Source organism: Cheilinus undulatus, linkage group 22 (assembly GCF_018320785.1).
Source record: "Cheilinus undulatus linkage group 22, ASM1832078v1, whole genome shotgun sequence".
NCBI classification, from domain to species: domain Eukaryota; kingdom Metazoa; phylum Chordata; class Actinopteri; order Labriformes; family Labridae; genus Cheilinus; species Cheilinus undulatus.
Window position 1 is genome coordinate 7,082,832 of NC_054886.1, and position 22,108 is coordinate 7,104,939.

At 39.5% G+C, this 22,108-nt stretch overlaps 1 protein-coding gene across 1 annotated transcript in view; it reads right to left on the bottom strand.

Annotated features, from left to right (window-relative positions):
- The window catches only part of LOC121504066 (mitogen-activated protein kinase kinase kinase 11), a 103,934-nt gene that overhangs the window by 49,129 nt on the left and 32,697 nt on the right, over positions 1–22,108 (bottom strand). The window contains exon 2 of the mRNA XM_041778658.1: positions 6,699–6,879. Coding sequence (XP_041634592.1) covers positions 6,699–6,879 — 181 coding nt within the window. The remainder of the gene's footprint in view (positions 1–6,698; positions 6,880–22,108) is intronic.

A 22,108-nucleotide genomic window follows, 5' to 3' on the forward strand; every position in this document is an offset into this window, starting at 1 on the left:
TTCTTACCCAAAAACTTCCAAGGACACTCTCCAAAATATACTAACAAATCCCCCAAATTTCCATAAAAACACCTAAAAGTTTCAGAGCAAATTCCCCAAAATTTACATGAAGATCCAAAAATTTCGAAGCAAATTGCCCAGTCACTTAAAAAAATGCTTGAACTTCAATGATGGGCATTCTGGATAATTGTCACAAAAACTCTAACTGCAGAAATTATCACTATGTTGTAGGAAAGCAAAGGTGCAATGTCCTCACGTAGCTACATCAAGGGTTGTAACGCTCAAAAAGACCACCAATGTGGCTAAATATAAAACAATTCTGCAAAGACAAGTGGCCAAAATTCCTCCACAGGGAAGTGAACCACTGTATCCCCCGGTTATCAAAAATGCAACCAGTTATCTGGTTTGGGGGAAATGACTTTTTCATGTAGGACCAGGTAGGTCTGGATGGCTTCTTCCATTCACAAATGAAATCATCATTTAAAAACTACATGTTGTTTTTACTCAGGTTATCGTTGTCTAACACTAAAATTAGTTTGATGATCTGGAACATTTCAGTGTGACAAATATGCAAAAAAATAAGAAATCAAGAAGAGGGTAAATACTTTTCACAGCACTGCATCTTGCTACTTGAGGCTGTTTTCACATGCTGCTCTCTTATTATGACCTCAAAGACAATATCTCACGTCAGCTGTGGTGATTTCTCTGGTGAATATTCCCTTCTTCTATCTTTGTACATCCCTTATCCCTTACACATCCCCATCATAGCATGTACAGTACAGCACGAAGACACAACAGAGAAGTGGAATATTTTTGCTTGATGAAACGTGCTTGCAAAGCAGTGTGAACTCATGCATGCAAACTTGTACAAAACACACACAGACACACACAGGACTTTTGAGCCCACACAATGGGAGCAGCCCTGTGTCCCTAGAAGATGAAGCGTGGCGCAGGACTTGGATCTCCCACACTGTCAATTAACCCTCGCCCGGACCTGACTGAACGCGCAGTGGAGGCTCGCTAAGTGGAGAGCTCAGGCCGCAGCCTTTTTTTATTTAGTTCTTTAATTACAACTTCCACACACTGTGACTGTGCACAAACGCTGCTCGTCGGCTCGCCCTCAGGCAGTTGTCGTCTCCGCGTGGCGGCTTTGGAGACGAGCGGCCGTGGACAGATGAGAAAGAATCGTAGAACAAAGATTACCCTTTATTTTCAGAGCACAGCGCCCGCCTGCCTGCTACTCGCTCATTTTGCTGTTTTCCAGATTGTGAGGAGATTGCTGTGAAAATGAGCCTGCGTGGGTTTGTTGTGGATACATGCAAGAGTTGGAAACTGAGAGATAGTGAGATGACTCTGAGCTCATTAGGGAGGCAAAGCAGTGTACATTCTGATTAAATAGGCCTTCTTGAAGAGCCAGAAATTTCCTTAAGTAGCTTGCACCAAAGCAGAATCCTTTCTGATGTTCTCAAGGACTTGTTCAGAGAAGGTTATTGGAGCAGCATGCTCAATTGGTTTCATATAGGCTCTGAATGTGGCTGCAAAGAACCCTGAGAGGATGGATAAAATGGTCCAAATCCACAGGATTAAATTAAACACATAAGACTTAACAGTCACAGCTACAATGCAGCAAAACCATACACTGAAAGACCGAACAGTAAAAGCTTGATTGAAAAACTGAGCTGTGTTTGATTCTTTTATTTATTGAACACTTATTTTAAATAGACACACATTAAGATTGATGCAGTAATACTGATCATGCACAGATCGCAGAAGCACTACTGTAAGAGTTGAACACGGAAGTCAAAAATAGCTATTCCAGAGTTTATAGAATACATTTTTTGTTTTAAGTTACATTACCCTTCATCAGCATATCATCAGATTTTTCCCAGCATGCCCTTTGGCACTGGCCTAAACGTCATAAGTTAGCATTTTAGCACTTCCGGTTCCCTCGCCTGAAAGTCTATGGGAATTTTGAATGCGTTTTCGGTTAAATGCCTGAAATAAGGTCTGTGGTGAACACAAGTTCAGGAGAGTTTAACGTTTTATCCTATGACATAAAATACATCTGAAATGTGCCCCACCTTTAAATTGTGTATCTTTTCACGTCTTAATAAAGGCTGTCATTAAAAGATAGCTAACAAGGACTACATACGTCATCATCTAAAGCGCGGCAACCGAGCCGTTCAGTTGTATCCGTGTGTGATGACGTAAATTCAGTCGACCATGTTGTAGTTCAGTATAGCATGACGTTAGCTTTTTACATTCGTCGGTCAGATTAAAGAACCAGATACGATTCTTATGTTATCAGTTTATGAAGATTATCTTTATGAACAAAACGTGTAAGTTTTATAAACTTTAATTGGTCACAGAGTTTATTTTCAGCAATAATCCAAAAACCACTGAAAAATCCCATAGGCTTGACAACGAGGGAACCCATGCTATGCGAACTTCCAGGTTTGCCTACAAAATTACAACACGACTGCATCACTCTATTCTGAGGTTAAAATCAGAATTCTTGGGGGGAAAAAAAGACAGAATTGTGGGATAACAGAAAATATTCTGAGATGAAAGTCAATATTCTGAGAAAAAAGTCAGAGTCCTGAGATTGTCAGAATTCTGAGATTAAAGTCAGTATTCTCATATTAAGGTAAAAAATCTGAGATCAATGTCGGAGTTCTGAGAAAAAAAAGGTCTGAATTCTGTGCTTCTAAATCTGAATTCTAAGATCAATGTCAGAATTCTAAGACTAAATCAGAGTCCCAGGATTAAAGACAAAATTTTGAGAGTATGTCAGAATTCTGAAATGAACGTCTGAGTTTTGAGATTTAAAGTCACAATTTTGAGATAAATGCCAGGGTTCTGGGAATAAAGTCATAATTCTTAAATCAAATTCATAATTCTGAAAAAAGTCAAAATTCTGAGATCAAAGTCAGATTCCTGGGATTAAAGACATATTTCTAAGGAAAAAAGGAAAATTTTTGACTTTTCTCTCAGCTAGTATTGGCAAGTTCCCTAAGATTGATTAATTGTGAAAAGTTGTGTTCTGGCATAAAATAAGACATGTACCCTCTGTTAGTAAACCTGAATTAATCTCACTTTGAATGTCTAAATACTGCTAATTAAAGAAAACTAGTTCTTTTAGTTAGAATTAGTTTTCCTTTATTCTTATTTTTTTTTAGTTCTATACGAACTTATTGGGTTTTCCAGCATACAAGAGTTATCACAATAACAAATAAATTTTCTCCCATTTTAGTGGAGAAAAAACATCTGGGCCTGATTCAGAACAAACGCTGATTCTTATCTGACTCATGAATCTGTCATAAATCTCCTCTCTACAAATCACACAGCTGTTTAAGTCATTATTATAAAACCACAGACCAGAATCAAGGGACTCCTCTCTTTTTGTGTACATGAGGCCAATCCGCTCACAGAGCTATTCCCAGATAAAGAGCTGTGGTTAGCACTGCTGTGTGGCCTCCTTCTGTGTCTATACTGGAGACAATGGGACAGTGTGCAGTACACATGTCCCACAACAAAGCACAGAGCAGCTCTTTGAAGAGACGCCGTCACATGGCTGCGGCGGCCTTGTTGCAATCCATCACTCTGCACCCCCCACCCCAGCCCCCCACCATCTCTTCATCATCACTGTCTCCCACCATCTCTTCTGTGCACTTTCACCCTTTCACCTCTTTTTCTGTCATGTTGTCTGTCTGCAGCGCCCTGAGGGTGGATCACTGTCCAATGGAGGAGCTAGACAACAGAACACTACTGTAATAAGTACACCAAGAAACCCACATCTAACACTCTTAGAGGTGCTAGTGACAAAGTTAAACAATCAGTATGGAATAACAAACATATTCACTTAAGAATCAACAATAATAAGGAGGACTACCATGGGACAAATTAATATAAAAATATGACTGAAATTGAAGATAGCTGAGAAAGTATGGAATAAATCTGTAGAAGAAGGAAAGTACTGGATTTTTCTCTGTATCTTTATTTTCATAGTGCAGAACCTCAGTCTGCATGATTCCTGCACAAAACTGATGATGCTCTATTGTCATTACCATAGTGTGGCAAAACTCACATCTGATTTGGAGAAGAGATTTATCACTGGCCAGAAGATGTGACCTGCTGAACAAACTCTGATCTGTTTTTATGTTGGCATTGTGCAAATCTTATCAGGGAAGCCTTCCATACAAACATTTTTGGGAAGGGCAGGACGTCTTCAAACATTCTGGGAAGCTGATTGGACAAGCGTTCTGTCTGGTACATTTATGATGGGCTAATTAGAGCGACAAGCCAAAATGGGGTGGCAGACATGCACAGCTCCAATGCTAACCTGAGCTATGCAGGCTAGCACTATAGTAGTGTTTGAATGGTTGTTAAACTTCATACTGAAGCCAATCGGGAGATGTGCAAAAACATCTCTGCCAAGAGAGGCTTTCAAAGTGGCTCTTTGCTCCTGTTTTAATAAAGAACTGTGGTTGAGGTTTGATTAATCTTGCTACATCCAAGCTAGTCAACTTTGTGACCGTAGCCATGGTACATAGCGGCTTACGGTACAACTCAATCCCACCCATAACTACTGCAAACTCGTGACAAAACAGGCCAGCAGAAGAGCAAAATAATCTTTTCTGTCTTGTTTTATTTTACCACTGTAGCTACATCCAAGCTAATCGCTCCACCAGCAGACATTGTACATTCTGAGCATATTTTCTGTCATGAAAAGCTTTGAGTGCTGGTCTTTGCTCTTTTTTGATAAAGAAAAGTACTAATCTATGGCTACATCCAAGCTAGCTGCCACACTGGAGTAGGGATGCGCACGGTTAATCGCTAAAACAGTTAAATTCGTTTTTCAAATAAGCCGGCGCGGGACTTACAAGTTGGTTAAACTAATACCTATAATTTTTTATAAACAGGCTTGAAATCCTGGCCCTAAATGCTCTTTCAAACTGTAGTGAACTTCCTGCCACTAGAGACCGCTGTAGCTTCAGTTAATGGCCACTGCCTTCTTGTCTGGCACTTCAGGGACATAAACATGAGAAGCTCGACGGTGGATTAATGGTTAGCATGTAGTAGGAACAGCGCGGTATGTCAGTTTTTTAAAGTAGTAGATAGTAGCCACGCTGTAGAGAGTATCAGGCTAACATCACATCCGCTAACACAGTGACCCTGTGAGGCATTTGGCTGTTTTCTAGGGATTTTCTCCTCTTTACACTAGGCGGTTAAACAAAGTTTAAATGAGCGTTTAAATGAGCCGAAGAAGGAAACAGACGTTTAGGAACATCCTTACACTGGAGGCAGACACAGTATAACTTAACCGTGCCTGTAGCTACTGCCTAATTCTCTTTCAAAGACCCTGATTGATCAGAACCGTTTCCAGTTAGGCATAAACATTGTGGATAGGAGCTTTTTAAGATGCCTGATGACAGTCTGGCAAATTTATCTGCTTGGCAAAGTTATACTTTTGGTACCAACATGATGGCCGTTATCTCTCCAGCTTATGTTGATATCCATGGGCAGACAACAACAGGACAGCTGCTACGCTTAGCCTCTGGGTCAAAGCCCAGCACAGACACTGTGGAGCATGCTCAGAACGCTTGAGCAGTTTGGGTCTGATCAATTTGGCACATGCAAGTGAAAATCAGTCTCTAACCTCATTAACTAAGTTTGTCAGTCTGAGTTTGACAAATTGAACTAATGTGCATTTTAAAAGTACAGTTTTAGTTGTATGTTTCCAACTGCTTGTAAAGGTGTATCAATGTATTTAATTCTTAATCAAACAGTGGTCTTTAAATGCCCTTATTGTTATTAATTTCTTTTAAACATTTAAATTACTTGGGCTCTATAGATAAACTTGCATTGCCTTATGACTGTTTCAGTCTGGGTTAGAACAAGGAAGACAATCTGTAACATGCATGCAGACAGAGTTATGAGCTCAGCTTTACAAATAGAGAAAAAAACTCTAAAAACATGATGTACAGTGTCCAAATCATGTAACATTTCAGAAGTTGCATGCATGTGAAAGATTTCACCCTAGTCCTGCACAGAAATTTCACCTAAAGCATAGAAACACCCAAAAATCCAACAGAGGTCATTTTAAAAAGTACTCTATCGAATCCTTGCCAGCCAGGCACTTTAACATGTTTGTTTATAATAAATGAAGTAACTCTCTACAATTCTAACCTTTCAGAGTCCTGCACAGTATGGAGCATGAACTCACAAACACCTTAATTTCAGGAATCTAACGGCTTTCACTGTTATGTTTCAATCCAGGAAAAAGCATGACCAGGATAAGCTCCTGTGGCTGACACTGACACATCATTACAAAAGCTAACGCCTGTGTTATTTCTTTTCTCCTTATTATGTGAATTGGTCCTTAAATGACATTCCGGTCAGGCTCTACTACCAACAAGAAGATCAACACGGTACTTTCCAGGCAACAATGGAAACCATTTTTATCCCTTTACAGAAAAAGTTTGACTTTGCAGGATTAGCCTTGCTTGCTTAGCCTATAATTAGCTTCATATTTTGCATACAGAGAGGAGAGAGGCTTTGATCTTCTCATCCTATTTGGGACAAAAAAGCAGCCAATTTCTGAAAATATTTAACCATCATTTAAAGGAGCTGTGGCTTAAACCATTGTTGTAAAATATGCAGCAGATCTCGTCATAAAGTGAGACAGAAGCACCCACCTCCAGACGTCGCTGCCCTTGGAGAAAGTGGAGGATTTGATGACCTCAGGGGCCATCCAGGCGTAGGTGCCGGCGGTGCTCATTTTGGTGGTTTTGTGCCACTCTCTGGCCAGGCCGAAGTCAGTGATCTTCAACGTTAAACCCTCCATACATTCATTCTCTATGGGCTGAGCCAGAAGGACTGCAGAGTGGAAAAACAGGACAGACAATAAGTCTTTATCAAACATGATGTAAACAGTCAAATATGATAAATGCATTGCTAACAAGACATATTTTGTACTTTTTCTCACATATGCACAATTTGTTTCTCACTTCCTTTTTTAAATTTTATTAATGTGCCGATATATTTCAAACTGGCAAACACATTTCCACATATCCAACTTCAGCTTGTTTCAATTTTAATAACAAATGCCAACACAGAAATGTCTATCTTTTCTAGGCTGTGAAAGTGTCAGCATCACAGGCAGCTTTAAAAAAATATTTCTGCATACCAGTATGGCATGCCAATGTTGAAATGATGTGCATGAAAAAGAGTATTGATACCAGGAAGAACTATTTTTAAATTGATTGCTAGGCTGCTGCAGCTCTGCTGTGTCTACTTTTGTCTCTGTAATTGTTGTTAAAACGTCAAACCACTTCTGACTGCTAAAGTTCGCTTTGTTTGAGACTGAAAAAATAAAAAGTGATAAGACACATGATGCACTGCAAATGATAAACAGAAAATATTGCAGAACTGGGTAACAAAGCAAGTCACTTGCTGGCTTTCCAGCTGTGTAAGGCACAATCCAGTATGATACTGCTTAAGATTATACACCTATGTTGCAAAGAAAGGTTATCCAAGCCAGAGGATACTGCTTAGGTATTTGCTTCTTGCAACTGAATTATACAAAAATGAAGACCCTCACAAATTAATAAAGCAAATAATAATTTAAAGTTGTATTTAATGATCATGGCGGTACATTTTCAAGAGGTTTAAATACACAAACTTTTTGTGAAACTATGTTAAATAGGACTAAAAAAAGTTGACTCAAATAATTAAATATCCCCTGTCTCCATCATTTTTGCGGGTAACACATTTATGGTTAGGAAACATTTTTTTCCTATTTTCCCCCATGACATGACAATAGTATAGTAAATGTATCCCATCTGCTCCTGCATGACTGGGCTAAAGCTCAGAAACAAGGGCAGAATAAAGGAGGAGCTGGGGTGGAGGAGGGTTGTAAAAAGAATCTTGCAGGGGATGCAGCAAAGCATTTCCAGGCTAGAGCAGTTAGAATACAGTGGCATGAGTGTGATTAGCCAATAGCGTGCTTAGAAGGGGACCAGTTGGCCAACAGCCAATGAGATATTGCATAAGATCAGCTGATTACAATTATTTGGCAGCACTTGACCCGTCTAAACTATTTCTATGCGCTTGATTTATTGAAACAAGTTTAAAGAGGCTATTTTGTGTAGATATAGATTTGGTGTGCTTTGATATTTTTGCTTGATCTTAGGTGTGCCTTGGGCAACTAAAGGTTGAAGACCAATGATCTACAGTGATGCACAGTTTAAAAATGCTTTAAATCTTCTTGCTGAGGGTAAGTCAGTGATTTCTCAAGTTTCTGCCCCTAACACAAACATACTGGACACAGCCAAGTGCTGATGGAGTAAGAGCAAAAGAGAGTGAGAGGGAGAAAGTGCACAGAGACAGAGGAAAAGGAGACTAAACTTCATTTGATTATCTGTCCTATTGGAACTCTGTTTACCAGGGAAGTTTGCAAACAGTAACAATCCCTTAAAGCATCCCTGTATTAAACATCAAGTGTATTGGTTGGTAAAAGATGTATTTTCTCAAAAAATGGAATGAAACACAGGCAGAGGCTGACACTCTACTCAGTGGGAATACACAATTCACATTTGAACTGCTTTGTCTATGATGGGATTCTTAATAATGTGACAGTAATATCATATACCATGGGAAATTTGGGGAAGGTTTAATGGCATCAAAAATGGTTACTGCCCAATCCTAACTGGTATGATTACAAGTTTAAAAATCTGGTATCATGACCACCCTAAGATAAAGTTTAATAATTATGACATTAACATACTGTTAGAATTAAGATAGTTTAGGCCAAACAGAAAGTTGCTGCTGACAAGAGTAAAACCTCTAACTCTGCATTACAGGCTCTAATCACTGCAGTCCTCAGCACCCCACAGTCTGCAACATTCAAACTGTACAGAAAAAAGAAAGTAGCATGCATAAATCTGCAGCTCTGCCAAGCCAATGTCCCAAAAACATAATTCCCTTAGAGCGCAGCGATAGTCATCTCTGCTGCACCTTATCTCATACCTGCAGACACCATCATGGCAGAAATGATGTGCACTTGGTTACCTATCTGGATCAAATGTGGGTCGCTGCCTCATAAAAACATTTTTCATTTTCTATTTTAGTAAAGTTGTGTTATTATTCCTGTTATCTGCTCCATCAGTCGCAGAATTAAAAAGTCTGAGGTCTGTTTGTGATATATTTGTGGGGTAGAAGTTGTAAAAATTCACTAACAAAAGAACGAAAACCAGCTTCTGTTGACAGCAGACACAATAAATATCACAGGAAGCAGTGAGAATACAGCACTGATCATTCTTTCATACCGTCAACAGAGCAGAGAAACAAACAGAAACAGAGACACAGAGCATCCACATACGCCCTCGCTGCACCAGAGGCAGACTAAAGAAGCTCATTTTATAGTCCTCTTTATGTTATCACTGCGGAGAACCTTGTTCTTTAAGATTAGGTCACTTAAAGTAAAATATCACTGCAATAATAATGCTGAAAGTGACATTGACAACTTACACTAATTAACTGATATTAAACTATAAGCAGTTATAGTTAGGGTAATAAAAATGTAAAAGATCCATAATTTTAAACTTTCTGTTGAGTGTTTTTGCAGACTAAGCTGGACAAATCTTTCTAAATATACTGTAAGTTCTGTTCTTTACTGCTGGAAACGGCTGATATGCATTTATTATTGTGATTGCAGCCTTGGGGAAAGTCGTGTTTTAAGAACTACACCATTACTTGCTTTAGTACAACTCCAACAGTCATGTCATAACAGCTGCAAAATCAATCAAATGCTTCATTAAAGAAACTGAAAATAAACTTGTCAGTAAAATGACTGTGTCGTTTTATGCACAGCTGCTCTTCCATTCAAAAATAATATTCTGGTTTCACTTCACTATAAGTCCTCTTGTATTTGCAAGAATATTTTTTGCCTTACATCTGCATGGTATGGCAGTTTCTGTGATGAACTGCTGGTGGGGAGTGTTACTCATGCACATTAAAAAGCTACCTGAAGCATTCATTATCAGCTGTTCTGTAGGATCAGGTTATTATAAATAAAGAACAAAGTGCTGCTTGTGATCTTCTGATCCTGTTTAGAAATTGAGAGGAATTTTGATGTTACAGCATCATTCAGTGCTGGTTTGTACAACATAGCAGGCAGTATCCATTTTTATTACTCTCAAACGTTCCCCAAATTTCACCATCATACACAGTGTTAAAACCTACATTATATGAGCAATTGCCCATGTGTGCATGCAAACACAACAAACAGCAAAAAGTGCATGCCTCTGCAGTTGCTTCATTTAATCCTTTATGTAATAGCTAATATGCTCTCCTCCATCGTTACCATACATCAGATTTCAGGGGGCCCTGTTTAGCCCTGGCTACCACTGGCTCTGCCCTGGTAAAGTTATTGGTGCTGCTAATTGCTGTGATAATCCATCAGGGCTTTATTAATCAAGATATCATCTTGCCAAAACGTTTGTTTACAGATTAAACATGGTAGCACTGCCCTGAGCTGAAAACAAGAAGTACAATACAGTTAATCACAAGATACATGTTTGATGTGGGCCATATTCTATTTTATCTCTGGAATTTGCTGCAGGCCAATCATAAATGGGTCACTGGCCACATTTGGCCCCCCGGACCATAGTTTGGACACCCCTGCCATACAGTATCTAAGAATGTGAAGTAATGTTCCATTTTTATATCTATGAGGTGAGGTACATGACAGTTTGTAAAACCCATATAATGTAGGTCAAGATATGCTTAGTGACTGAGTATGCCTAAATGGCTAGTTCAGTCTGGAAACACACATGATTTGCAGCTACAAATATTTCTTTATTTGCATTTATTATTCAGCACTTATTGCTGTTATCTATGTTTGGTGGTGTGGCTGTTCTGTGATCAAGCTATGCCAATAAGGAAAGCCTGAGGCACAGGGAGAAGCAGCAGAAACCCCAGAGCAGAGCAGGCATCAATGACAACTAAATAGCTCTGATTAAGTCAGAAGCAGAATAAAGGAGGCGCTGGGGTGGAGGAGGGTTGCAAGAGCAGCTTGCAGTGAGAGTGAAAAGCGTGGCCATGCTGGAGCGGTATAAGTTAGGCAGCATGAGAGCGATTAGCCAATAGTGTGCTCAGAGCAAATCAGCTGGCAAATAGACAATCATTTCCAGGTTTGTGGGGATGCCAATCAGATCTCAGCGGAGTCTGTTTGGTCCTAATTAGCACTGGCTCCGCCCCTGGAATAGTATTGCTGCTACTGGCAAGATATTGTTATTTTGGTTGCCAATATGTTTACCACAGTGTTGTTTCAATTTAATCACAAACAAACACATCAATAAATTCTTCTTATCAAGATGTTTGTTTACAGATTTAGCATGGCGACTGGTGGCGCACGTGTGACATATTACATAGCAGCATGTTTTGGTCCCTATCTAGTGAAGGAAACAAATAATTCACATGTAAACCAAAACAAATCAAGAAATCTATTCAAAATCAGATGACCCAGTCAACATATACTTGCAGGTTTGCAGTTAACACTTTGCTACATCTTATTGAAAAGTAGTTTTGAGATATTTATAGCATCAAATTAATGTATTTTAATCTGTCGCAGGCCATATGGAGGGTTAGAAATGCAACATTAACTACCCAACATTTAAATAAACAAATTCAGCACAGCTTTGGTGAAGATGTCTGAATACTCTTTTACCTACAAATACAGCAAAGCTATGCCCCATGAAAACCAACAGGAAGACGTGTCTTTGCATTTAATTTGAGCCATGTTTCCTTATTTTTAAAACTCAAACTATGCAGAAATGCAGAATTGGGCACTATAAATAACAGATGTAGCATATGTTTACTAACACTGATGTAAAAAGCGAAAGAAAAATGGCACATATCACAAGTTTCACTCCGAGAAAACGCACTTTGTTAATGCAGCCGGGGTTATGCAACACCACACGGTGTGCTGAAGTGCTTTGTTTCTATGAAAATAGAATATAATGCTGAGGATGTGGGTTGCTGCGGTGTGACTCTGCATCACATGCCTCAGTATGATCGGCAGCCGTGTCTCTCTTCCCCTTCTGTTGGCAGGCCGGGCATCGTTCAGGGCAAGGCTGGCCGTCAAATGCAGGGAGGAGAAGTAGCAAAGAATTCGACTTATTATAGGGAAGTTTCTATTTCCAGTCACTTTCTGACTTTCTGGGCTTGGCGCTCTTTTTCTTTTTCCCCCTTCTTTTTGAAAGGTTTTCACTGAAATTCTTCCCAGTTTTTCTTTTTCTGTAACCACACAAATATGAAATTTCTCTTATGAAGGATTCTCTCTCAGTCTTTGTCTCTCCCTCTCTCTCGCAGACATCCTGTGCTGCGCCTCGTAGCCCAGAGGCAGCGGCTTTGACGTCACAAAGGAATGCATCACAAGAGGTTGTGTTGTCTGCTCTGAGTGGAGACTCGGTTCTTTCATAATGTACTTCCACAAAAATTTCTGCACCCAGTTCTGCTGAAATGACAAATACAGACACCTCCATGGACACGGCACATCCTGTTGAAGTTTTTATGATGCCAGTTTCCTTGCAAGTACTGGATCAATAACTAGCTTTGAATATCAGCCAATACTACCTTCAATACGACCCTGATTTCAAAAAAGTTGGGGTGCTGAGTAAAATGTTAATAATTTGAGTCTAAATTGACAGCAGTAGCAGATCTCAAAAAAGAAGCTACAGGGCAACAAAAGGCTGGAAAAGTAAGTGGTATTGATGAAAGAAAAGTGGAGGAGTATTTTGCAGCTAATTAGGTTAGTTGGCAACATGTCAGTAACATGACTGGGTATAAAAGGAGCATTTTATAGAGGCATGCATCTCAAGTTTTATGGAACTGATGTTGTTTTTAAGCTTTAAAAATGTATTCTTGCTCTTCATGGATGGAGTATATAAATGCTTTCATCATTGTACAGATAGGATTAGTAAAGTTAAGCCAACACTAGAGCAGGGGTTCTCAACCTTTTCAGCCTGCGACCCCCAAAATAAAGGTGCAAGAGACTGGGGACCCCCACTGTACCTGAAGGTGGTTTAACACAGCCATGCACATTCAAGAATAGTCATGTGGAGACAATACTGCCCGTTGGGGGGGAGGGGGGGAGGATGGGAGAGCTTTCTGGGGCCCAGCTGAACTAGGGGCCAGCAAAATCATGGTCCATTGTAAAGTTAAGCTGTGGTGTTTTATATGTAACCTGAATAATAACCACTCTTATCAAAGAAAAAAAAAATAATTCATTTGTATAGTAAGTAGCTCTCTTTTAAAATTGTAAATCCTTTTGTTGAAAACAGAATTAAAATACATTTAAAGTAGCAGAAATGGTATAGAAATGCAAAAAAAAAAAAAAAAAGATAAAATTGGCAAAATGGGCATAATAAGTGGTAAAAGGGATTCAAAAGTGGCTGAAATGGCTTTAAAGTGGCTTTAAATAGGTGGAAATTTGGTGAAATTGGATGATAATTGATATAAACTGGCACAAAAGGGTTAGCTGAGGCAGAAAAAGTGAGAAACTGGCAAAAATCGGCAGATCAAATTGTTAAATGTGGCTTAAAAGGTGGTAAAGAGGTTGATAGGGGCAATAATGTGTCAACAGAGCCAACAATGGGTTGAGAGTTGCAAGATTTGGTTTAGAAGTGACCAAAATAGGCAGAAAAAAAGTGGTGGAAAGGGTTTAAAGTTGACAAAAAAACTGGGTTTTAAGTTGCAAAAATGTGTTAAAATTGATCAAATTGGTGAGAAAAATTAATGAAAACAGGTTAACATTTGGCAAAATTGGTGTAACAGTGTAATATAAAAAATGTTCTTAGTTTTTTAAGGCATCTGGAGACCCCCTCTCAGTGTGTCATGACCCCCAATGGGGTCCCAACCACAATGTTGAAAACCCCAGCTCTAGAGCATCAGCTCTATTTATGACCTTTCCTACAGGGACCTTGAGATTGAGTTTTGCATGAAATGTCCATTTATATTTTAACTGACAAATATAAACTCAACTTTAGATTTAGATTTAAACTTTAAGATTAAGTCACATCAGTAAAAAGTACACTAAAGCATGTCCATCACAAAGTTTCATATTGACTTCTGCCTCCAAATGAAGGCACACAATCTAAAACAGCAAAAGTAGCCACCGGCCAAAACAAAAACAAGCAATTCAGAAAAAAAATAAGTGACCACTCGTTTAACCTTTCTGCAGAAAATCAATTTCTGCCCATTCTACGGCTGAGTCATTGTTTCTGTCGATCCAACACACCCTCAGGGGGGTGGAGGTGGTGCTGATATTTACTGCAACAGGCCCTGATCCCTTGCTCCACTTCTTTTGTCCCCATGCCGGTCAGCGTCTGGTGAAAACAAGCCCCGGTCAGTCACCCCTATTTCCGCCCACCCATGACCCTACTTCCAGGAAGTGACGCCGGTATCAGCCAATTAGCCTCCAGTGTCGAGGCTTCTCTTTAAAAACGTAAAGCAGGAGGTGTTTTTGTTGTTCCTGCAGGCTGTTTGCTGTGCACAATAAGCACAGAGCTATTTTTAGGACACTGAGGTTAAGAGCATGGTGGCAGACAGTGACAGAGACAAAGGTGGGGGTGTAGGTGCTGTGGTGGGGCAAGCGGAGGTGACACAGCGAGAGAGAGAGAGAGAGGTGCTGGATGTTGATGGTTATCATATGATGGAGGGAAACAGGCTGCGGCTAAAAGTGGCTGCCCAGGCTCAGATAGCAGAATTATGAATAATGGTGCACACAAACACACAAAGCGCTCATTCTACACAAACGGTCACACACTCATCACTCACATTCTGTGCCAATTTTTTAGCATAACACTCAAACTGCACACAAGTATGAGAAATAACTGCACACAGACACAGCTGAGAGTCAGCAGAGGGAGGGGAACATAACAGAAGGAGGAAACTGTTTAAAACAGTTCATGAATCATAGTTTCTTAAATCCTGCTTAGCTTTACTTAGCATAAGTTGCTAGAAATTACTGTAATAAGGTACGCACAATATTATCATTATTATATGCAGCAGGTCATGTGTTGGACCATATGCCGGCTTGGCACTTCACCACACTAACCTTGGTCTTGTACTGCTCTAGCCTCCTGATGGTATCCTCTCAGCTAACCCCTCCATGATGCACATGGTGTCTGGACCAGCCCACTGGGTCTTGGGCACCCACTATGCTGTAAGCTGCACAAGGCACCAGAAGTGTGCCAGATGCTGGTAGAAAGCGTAACGGCCATTCCTGTATCAAGTAGCTGGCCCTTCGATCCCCACTCTCCTGAGCATGTCTGCATTCGACTCATGGTCTTGCCAACGTAACACAAAGATGCACCAAAGAGAATTTGTCACAAAGGAGTCCAGTCGGCACCTCTTGCCATCAGTCAACATCCAGGCTTCAAGAGTACAGTAAGACTGGACAGGCCAAGGACCAAAAGACTCAGGCTTTCACCTACATGCGGGAGCACCACACTGTTATGCTCAGCAAACCCTTCGCCCCATGCAGGAGTCCATGACTGTGGATGATCTCAGCCAGGCAGTCAGCAGATCGATGGCATCCCCACATGCCTGGATAAGAGCCGCAAGGATCACAGCATCATCAGCAAAGTCCAGATCGGCGATCTGGACATTACTAAATGACATTCCACAGTTTGCTGCCCCTGTTACCCACCCCATCATCCAGTCCATACAGGTACAGAAGAGTGTAGGGGCTAAGACACACCCCTGCCTCACTCAAGAATCAAGTGAGAAGACGTCAGAGGTGGAGCTACAGCAGTAAGTGATGCCATACCCCTACCGTGTCAGTAGTACACAGTGTTAACTGACTAACTCATGTGGCATCTAGCCAATCAGATCAGGCCATGAGATTAGACTTTGGAGAGTGAAAATTAAATCAGTCACTTTTGCAGCAAGTAGAACACTTTTGAAATGGTTAGTTCATGCTGATAACAATAATCTGTCAAATGCCAAATGCCTGCCTAAATATCCAGCCAATAATCAGTTTACCCCTGGTCAGGACCCAAAAGTGGGTTGTAAAGCTTTTTTCAGTGGTTCGCAGATGTGCCTGGAAAAATAATGTGTGGCATGCTTTTACTTTGAAAGAAGTTTCTCTATCTCTTTGATATTTCTCTATCTCTTTGTACCATGTCAAGTCCAAGATACCACTTTATCATCAAAAACATTCAGACATGGGTCATGGGTTTAGCTCAGTGGGTACATTAGGCATCCATACACAGATGATCTATTTACAGTTTTGGTGCATGTTTGCCTTGTCTTTTCAACTGTCCTGCCTAAATAAAGGCAAAAAAGCCCCAAAATTTTAATTAAAAAGGTTATGATTTAAAACTTGCAAATTTGGGTTGCAAATTGTCATGAATATTAGTGCTGGGTGATTAGGTTTTTAATTATGAGCACAATTTGAGCATCGTAAAATCCTTTGGCTGCATTCAAAGGTCCACTTGGAAAAAGCAGATGTTGGTTGAGTTTTATTTTGAGCCACAGCAGCAAAGAGCTTGTTGCATTAACTGTCATTAGTAAAAGGCAAAGTGTTGAACATTCATCCATACTGTATGGTGATGACATCACATCAAATGGTCATCACTAATCTCTACTCCTTGTTTAAAGACAAGCCTGTACGCTAGCATGAATACACATAATAGTAGGGCCTGCTGATTACGGCATTAATCAAAACCATGATTATTTTGATTGATACTTTGATCGTGATTATCAAACACACTCATTGCTCCTGTATAATTTATGCATAAAGTCGGGTGAGCCAATGTGTGAACACAGCAGGAAATATTACTGAAAATTCTCAGCAAGCCAGCAGCCAAGCCTGATGACATTTATACCACGGCACTGGTAGGAAACAGTTATATCTTTGTGCATTTAACTCTTCTGTACTGTGAGAACAGCCAGTTACTCATTGCATTGATATGAAGGCAAAAACTGTTGTCACAGTGTCAGACTTTGTTGCTTCATCTGTAGTCTTTGATACTTTGGGAACACAGTCAAGGGGCTGGAGCTATGTCTCAAAATTTCCAGGAGTTCATGCTTTAGGAAGAGGTTTCAAGTACTGTTGGTAGTCCATCAGTAGTTTTCCCTCCATGTAAAATCGTCCATCAAATGTTTCTTTACCTTAAATAAGCTTTAAAATTTCTTAAGCTTTAGTGTAATCCTTAGAATAGCCACCCAGAAAGCTTGTCTACACAGAGACATGTTGTGATGTAAGCTGCTTTAGAAGCACAGTCATGCTTGGAAAAAGGAAAAATAAAAGTCACACTTTTAGATTGATAGTAAAGGCCACCAGGCGCATCAATAACAAGGTTCTGACAGGTCACTGCTCTTAAATGCGTAATCTGTGAACATTTCTCATGGCTATAAATGCCAACCTGACCCGTCCACACACACCTATACATGCACACACCTCTTAAGCCAGGCCCAGAAACAAACACGCACATCCACACAGACTCTGAGCAGCATTTTAGCAGTCTCAGCACACATACGACCACATTCTTCTTCCACTTCCTGAGCCGAGGCAGGGTGCATCCACAGTTCAGGCCCGTCCAGCCGTCCTACTCCTTCCTACAGCTTCTATCACACTGACCGCGACTACCGTGTTAGTCAGCTGCTCTTACTGGACGGCATGTTACGACACAAACACACTGACCCACATTAAACTCAGTCCGCTGCCTAAAACTTCAAAAGAGTACTGGTAAAAGGTGTACCAAGAAGTTCAGGAGTAGTAGAGCTGAGCTATAAATCAGGTCTTTCAGGTATATCTATTTTCAAGAAGATGATGTATAGGATAAAATTGTTTACATCACAACAGTTATCATTGATGTTGATAAATAAAAATGGAAGTGCACTTTGTAGCAGTGCATCTATTTGGATGATCATGAATCATCCATAAAAGCTGTGGAGAGGACAGGAGAGCGTACCGGCAACTGGTGAGAAGTTCCACTACACCAGAATAAGTCATGGTATAATAAGAAAAGTTATCCTGGTCAGGTTATCCTGAAATTATCCAGCTAACTGAGTTAGCCAGGTACGAGGAACGGGGCCCAGGATTTCAATCCTGTGTTTATAATAAATGATATGTAATTAGTTTAACCAACACATAAACTTGGTGTATTTTCATCAGATGTTCCTCAACCCTCGTTTTGATCATTTATCAGTTCATAGTTTGCAGTCTGCTCTACTTTTATCGTCATCATTTATGTCAAAATGTCCTCAAACTGCAGACATGGCCACAACTTTGCCTAGCTGACCAAATAATGAGAGGCTAACATTGCACTGTAAAATAAAATTGAGTACTATCCAGAAGTATTAATACTGGTATTGGTATCAATCCAGCCCTGGTGTCAACCACTCACAGTTTCTTTACAGAAAAAAAAGAGCTACCAAAAAAAAAAAAAAAGGTATCAAGATAAAGCTTCAGTCCATATTACTCAGCCTTTGTAAATGTCTAAACAGGATAAATTCAAGTTACTGTGGAGGGAATCATGGGAAAAAACACTGATGCCCTTAATGACCTTTATGCTGTAACAAGAGCCTTACAAATAACACTCAGAACAGATCCAGTTCTTTGTATGTCTGCAGTGTTCATTATTTACAGCATCAAATGACAAACGGACCAAAATCATATCTCAATATTTTTTAGCTGAATATTATATATAAAATCTAACCTCAGTAATTCTTCTGTTAATAAATAGCAAATGGTTGTTACATAACTGGAATTATAAACACTGATGTGATTAAAAAAGTCAAACCCTAACCAAAGAAACCAGTTTAACGCCACAAAAACTAAAAACAGAAGTTATTAAAACTGATATTGGGCATTTTTTCGTTACTGAAACCCAAGATTGGGCAATTTTTTATGTTAAGTGATAAAAATCACAGAGAATGCTGTTAGAAATGAAGGAAAAGTTCAAAATACTTTGGGAGGACTCATGGGAAAAACACAGACGTCCTTGATGACCCTTCAGCGCTGTAACCAGAGCCTTAAAAACAACACTCAACAACAGCTTGGGTTCTTTTATGTCAGCAGTGTTCATCATGATTATTAATGTTTTTACTAGGGCTGTATATTAAAACCTGTTTGATACCACACAAGAAAATTGTAATAGAATACCATAATGATCAGATATTGTCCTATAAATGATCTAAACTGTACAAAAGCATTGAAAACATTTTAAAACTTCCAGCCAACCTGCATCTCATTCCTTACTCTCTTTCCTTTATTTCTTATTTTACTTGCTGTCCTCTCCAATTATATAAAAGTAAAAAAAAAATATCAGCAACATATTAGCACAATTAAGACAGTGTGCAGGAGTTTGCCTGCAGTTTTTGATCATTAAAAATAATAAATTGCCCATTATTTGGTGTCTAGGATGTCTGTATTTTCATTTTGCTTGGGGATCAACCAATTAACAGAATAACTAGATTTTTAACAGGGCTGTAAGCTTTGATGAATTAATTGTGAATCAATTAAGTTTCATAATCACTGCATTCTTATTGTTGTGTGTTTTCAATTGCAATAATTACATGCTTATTGCCCCTTTCAGCACACTTTGGTTAAGTTACTACAGAGTCTCTATGTAGAAACAATGATGTAAAACCACAAATACTCCTTAATGTCTCATTTTAATAATTAAAAAAAAAAAAAAAAAAAAAAAAAGGCCTCACAGACAGCTCGCCAGCACTTTGTGTTATCATTTATCTTTTTAGTGCACGTATTTCTTTTTCAATCCATGGCAAGTTCCTTTTTCAGTCCCGTCTGAATCTTTTATAACCTCAAGTTCCTTTTTCTCTTTCAAAATAAAAGGTCTGTATCCAACAAGAAGTTGATCATCTTTTGTTAAGGCAGTACAAGAGTCCATAATGAGACAAAGCAATTCAAAACACCAAATCATGGGCTTTAAAATAAGGACATTGATCATGTTTAACTGCAGAAATGTAAACCATGATTAAAATTCACAATAGTTTGGCACTGTTTATTTGTATTGATAATAAATATGTTCCTAAATAAATGAAATTATAATTCCAAACTAGTTAGATTACGTACAGCCCCTGGGAATTACCCAAGTTACCCCAAATTGGCTGATTTATTCAATTTGGCAGTTTACCTATAAGACAGTGGTGTCCAAACTATGGCTCGGGGGCCAAATCTGGCCCTCAGTCCATTTTTGATTGGCCTGCAGCAAATTCTAGAAATAAAATGAAATATGGCTCACATGAGATGATGAAGCTTGTGCTCAACTGTATTGCACTTTTTAGTTTCCGCACTGGGCAATGCTACCATGTTGATTCTGTAGACAAACATTTTGACAAGGAGATGATTAATAATGTCCAGATGGATTATTGAAGCAACTAGCAGCACAAATAGCATTGCAGGAATGGAGCCAGTGGTAGCCAGGGCCAAACAGGGCCCCCTGAAACCTGATTGGCTCCCCCAAATTCTGAAAAGGACTGTCTATTTGCCTTTTCAGCCATTAACAAGCCATTTAGGTGGATTTTGCTTAACGTATTAGTTTTACGTACTTAAATATCCTCAAGGTAAGGAATATGAAAGTGGCCCCACCATTCTTATATATTTCTTTATCCCTCATTGGAAAAAGTTTAGACATCCCTGCTATAAGAGAAAGAAACATGGTCCCTGAGTTTTTTTGTAGATCTCCCCAAGCTGCATCTATGCACCAAATTTCATAAATCTTGGTAAATCTGCCTTTTGACAGTGCTCTATAAAAGTATGAAAGGTGGTGCTATTGAGGCAATTCATGGGGCTCATTTTTAAAACCTATATCAATCTCGCAGTTTTTTAGTTTTAGGTGCATGCCAATTTTCATGCAAATTGGTGCATGTCTAATCCCCTAATTAGGCCCTAATCAGAGTAAAATTACAAACAATATAAATAACCTATACTGATAAAAATGACATCATCTTACCCTATATCTTGTTTCAAAATAGATTTATGCATCATAAAATCTTGATGTACTACCCACCCCTAGTCTGGACCTTATAAAGCTGGATTAATATGAACCAGCTGGATTAAACATTGAGTTTCCACAGTCCACCTTGTCATCTCCGACCTGGTATCATTTTGAGGAGGTGTGCTAACAAAAGTGGTAAACAGAGCAGGAAAAGCACCTCTCCTTCAGAGGATAAGTATCATGACTAGATCAGTCTTGCCCAGACAGAGCGACCTCCTGATAACGAAACCAACAATGTCGCCACAAAAACACCATGATAGATCTCCATGGCAACAGGACTCTGTTTGCTATTGTTTGTTATTCAGAGACAAGAGTGTGTCAGTTTCAGACGTGACTCCTCGCTGCAGCAGCAGAGGCCGAGTATGAGTTTGATACAGGGACTGAGTCAATAGTTAGCTTACCTGGAATCCAAACGTCAGGGGTTTTTGGTTTTAAGACGTTCCAGGAATGATTCAGCAAAAGCTTACCTGACTAATACAAAACAACCACATCCATCCTGGGAAAAAAACACGGCCCATAGCCGGAAGTGTATTAGGATTGTGGAACAGCTGAGTGAAATGCTGCCTTGTATACAAAACCAGTTCACCCTCTTGTAAAATGACACAGTGAAATTTCAAATGAATGAAAATGGTTTCAGGGAACTTCCTCTGACATCATTACCAATGTTATAACTTGTTATTCGAGGAAATCTTAACAAAGGGTAGTATTGCCAAAATACAAATCCACAAAATCAGATATCCAGAAATGCCTCATGTCTGCCTCTACACAAGAGAGACACAAAATATGTAAATACTGTAATAAATAGTCTGTTTTTTCAGCCAGAAATAAGCTGAGTCATTGGCATGTCCAGCTAAAAAAGTGGTCTGGATGCAGAATTTTTCCCCAAATTTTTCAGTGTTTTATAAATGCATGCTCATCAAACCTCAGATCATTTGACAAACGTGCCTTTGATACGATGTACACTGCAGGTTGGGAAATTAGCACCCGCCACCTGCTAAATGCAGGTATTTTTGAGCAATATCTGGTGAGTTTCTAAAACTTCGAAGCCACTGGGGCAGGCAAATAAAGGTAGT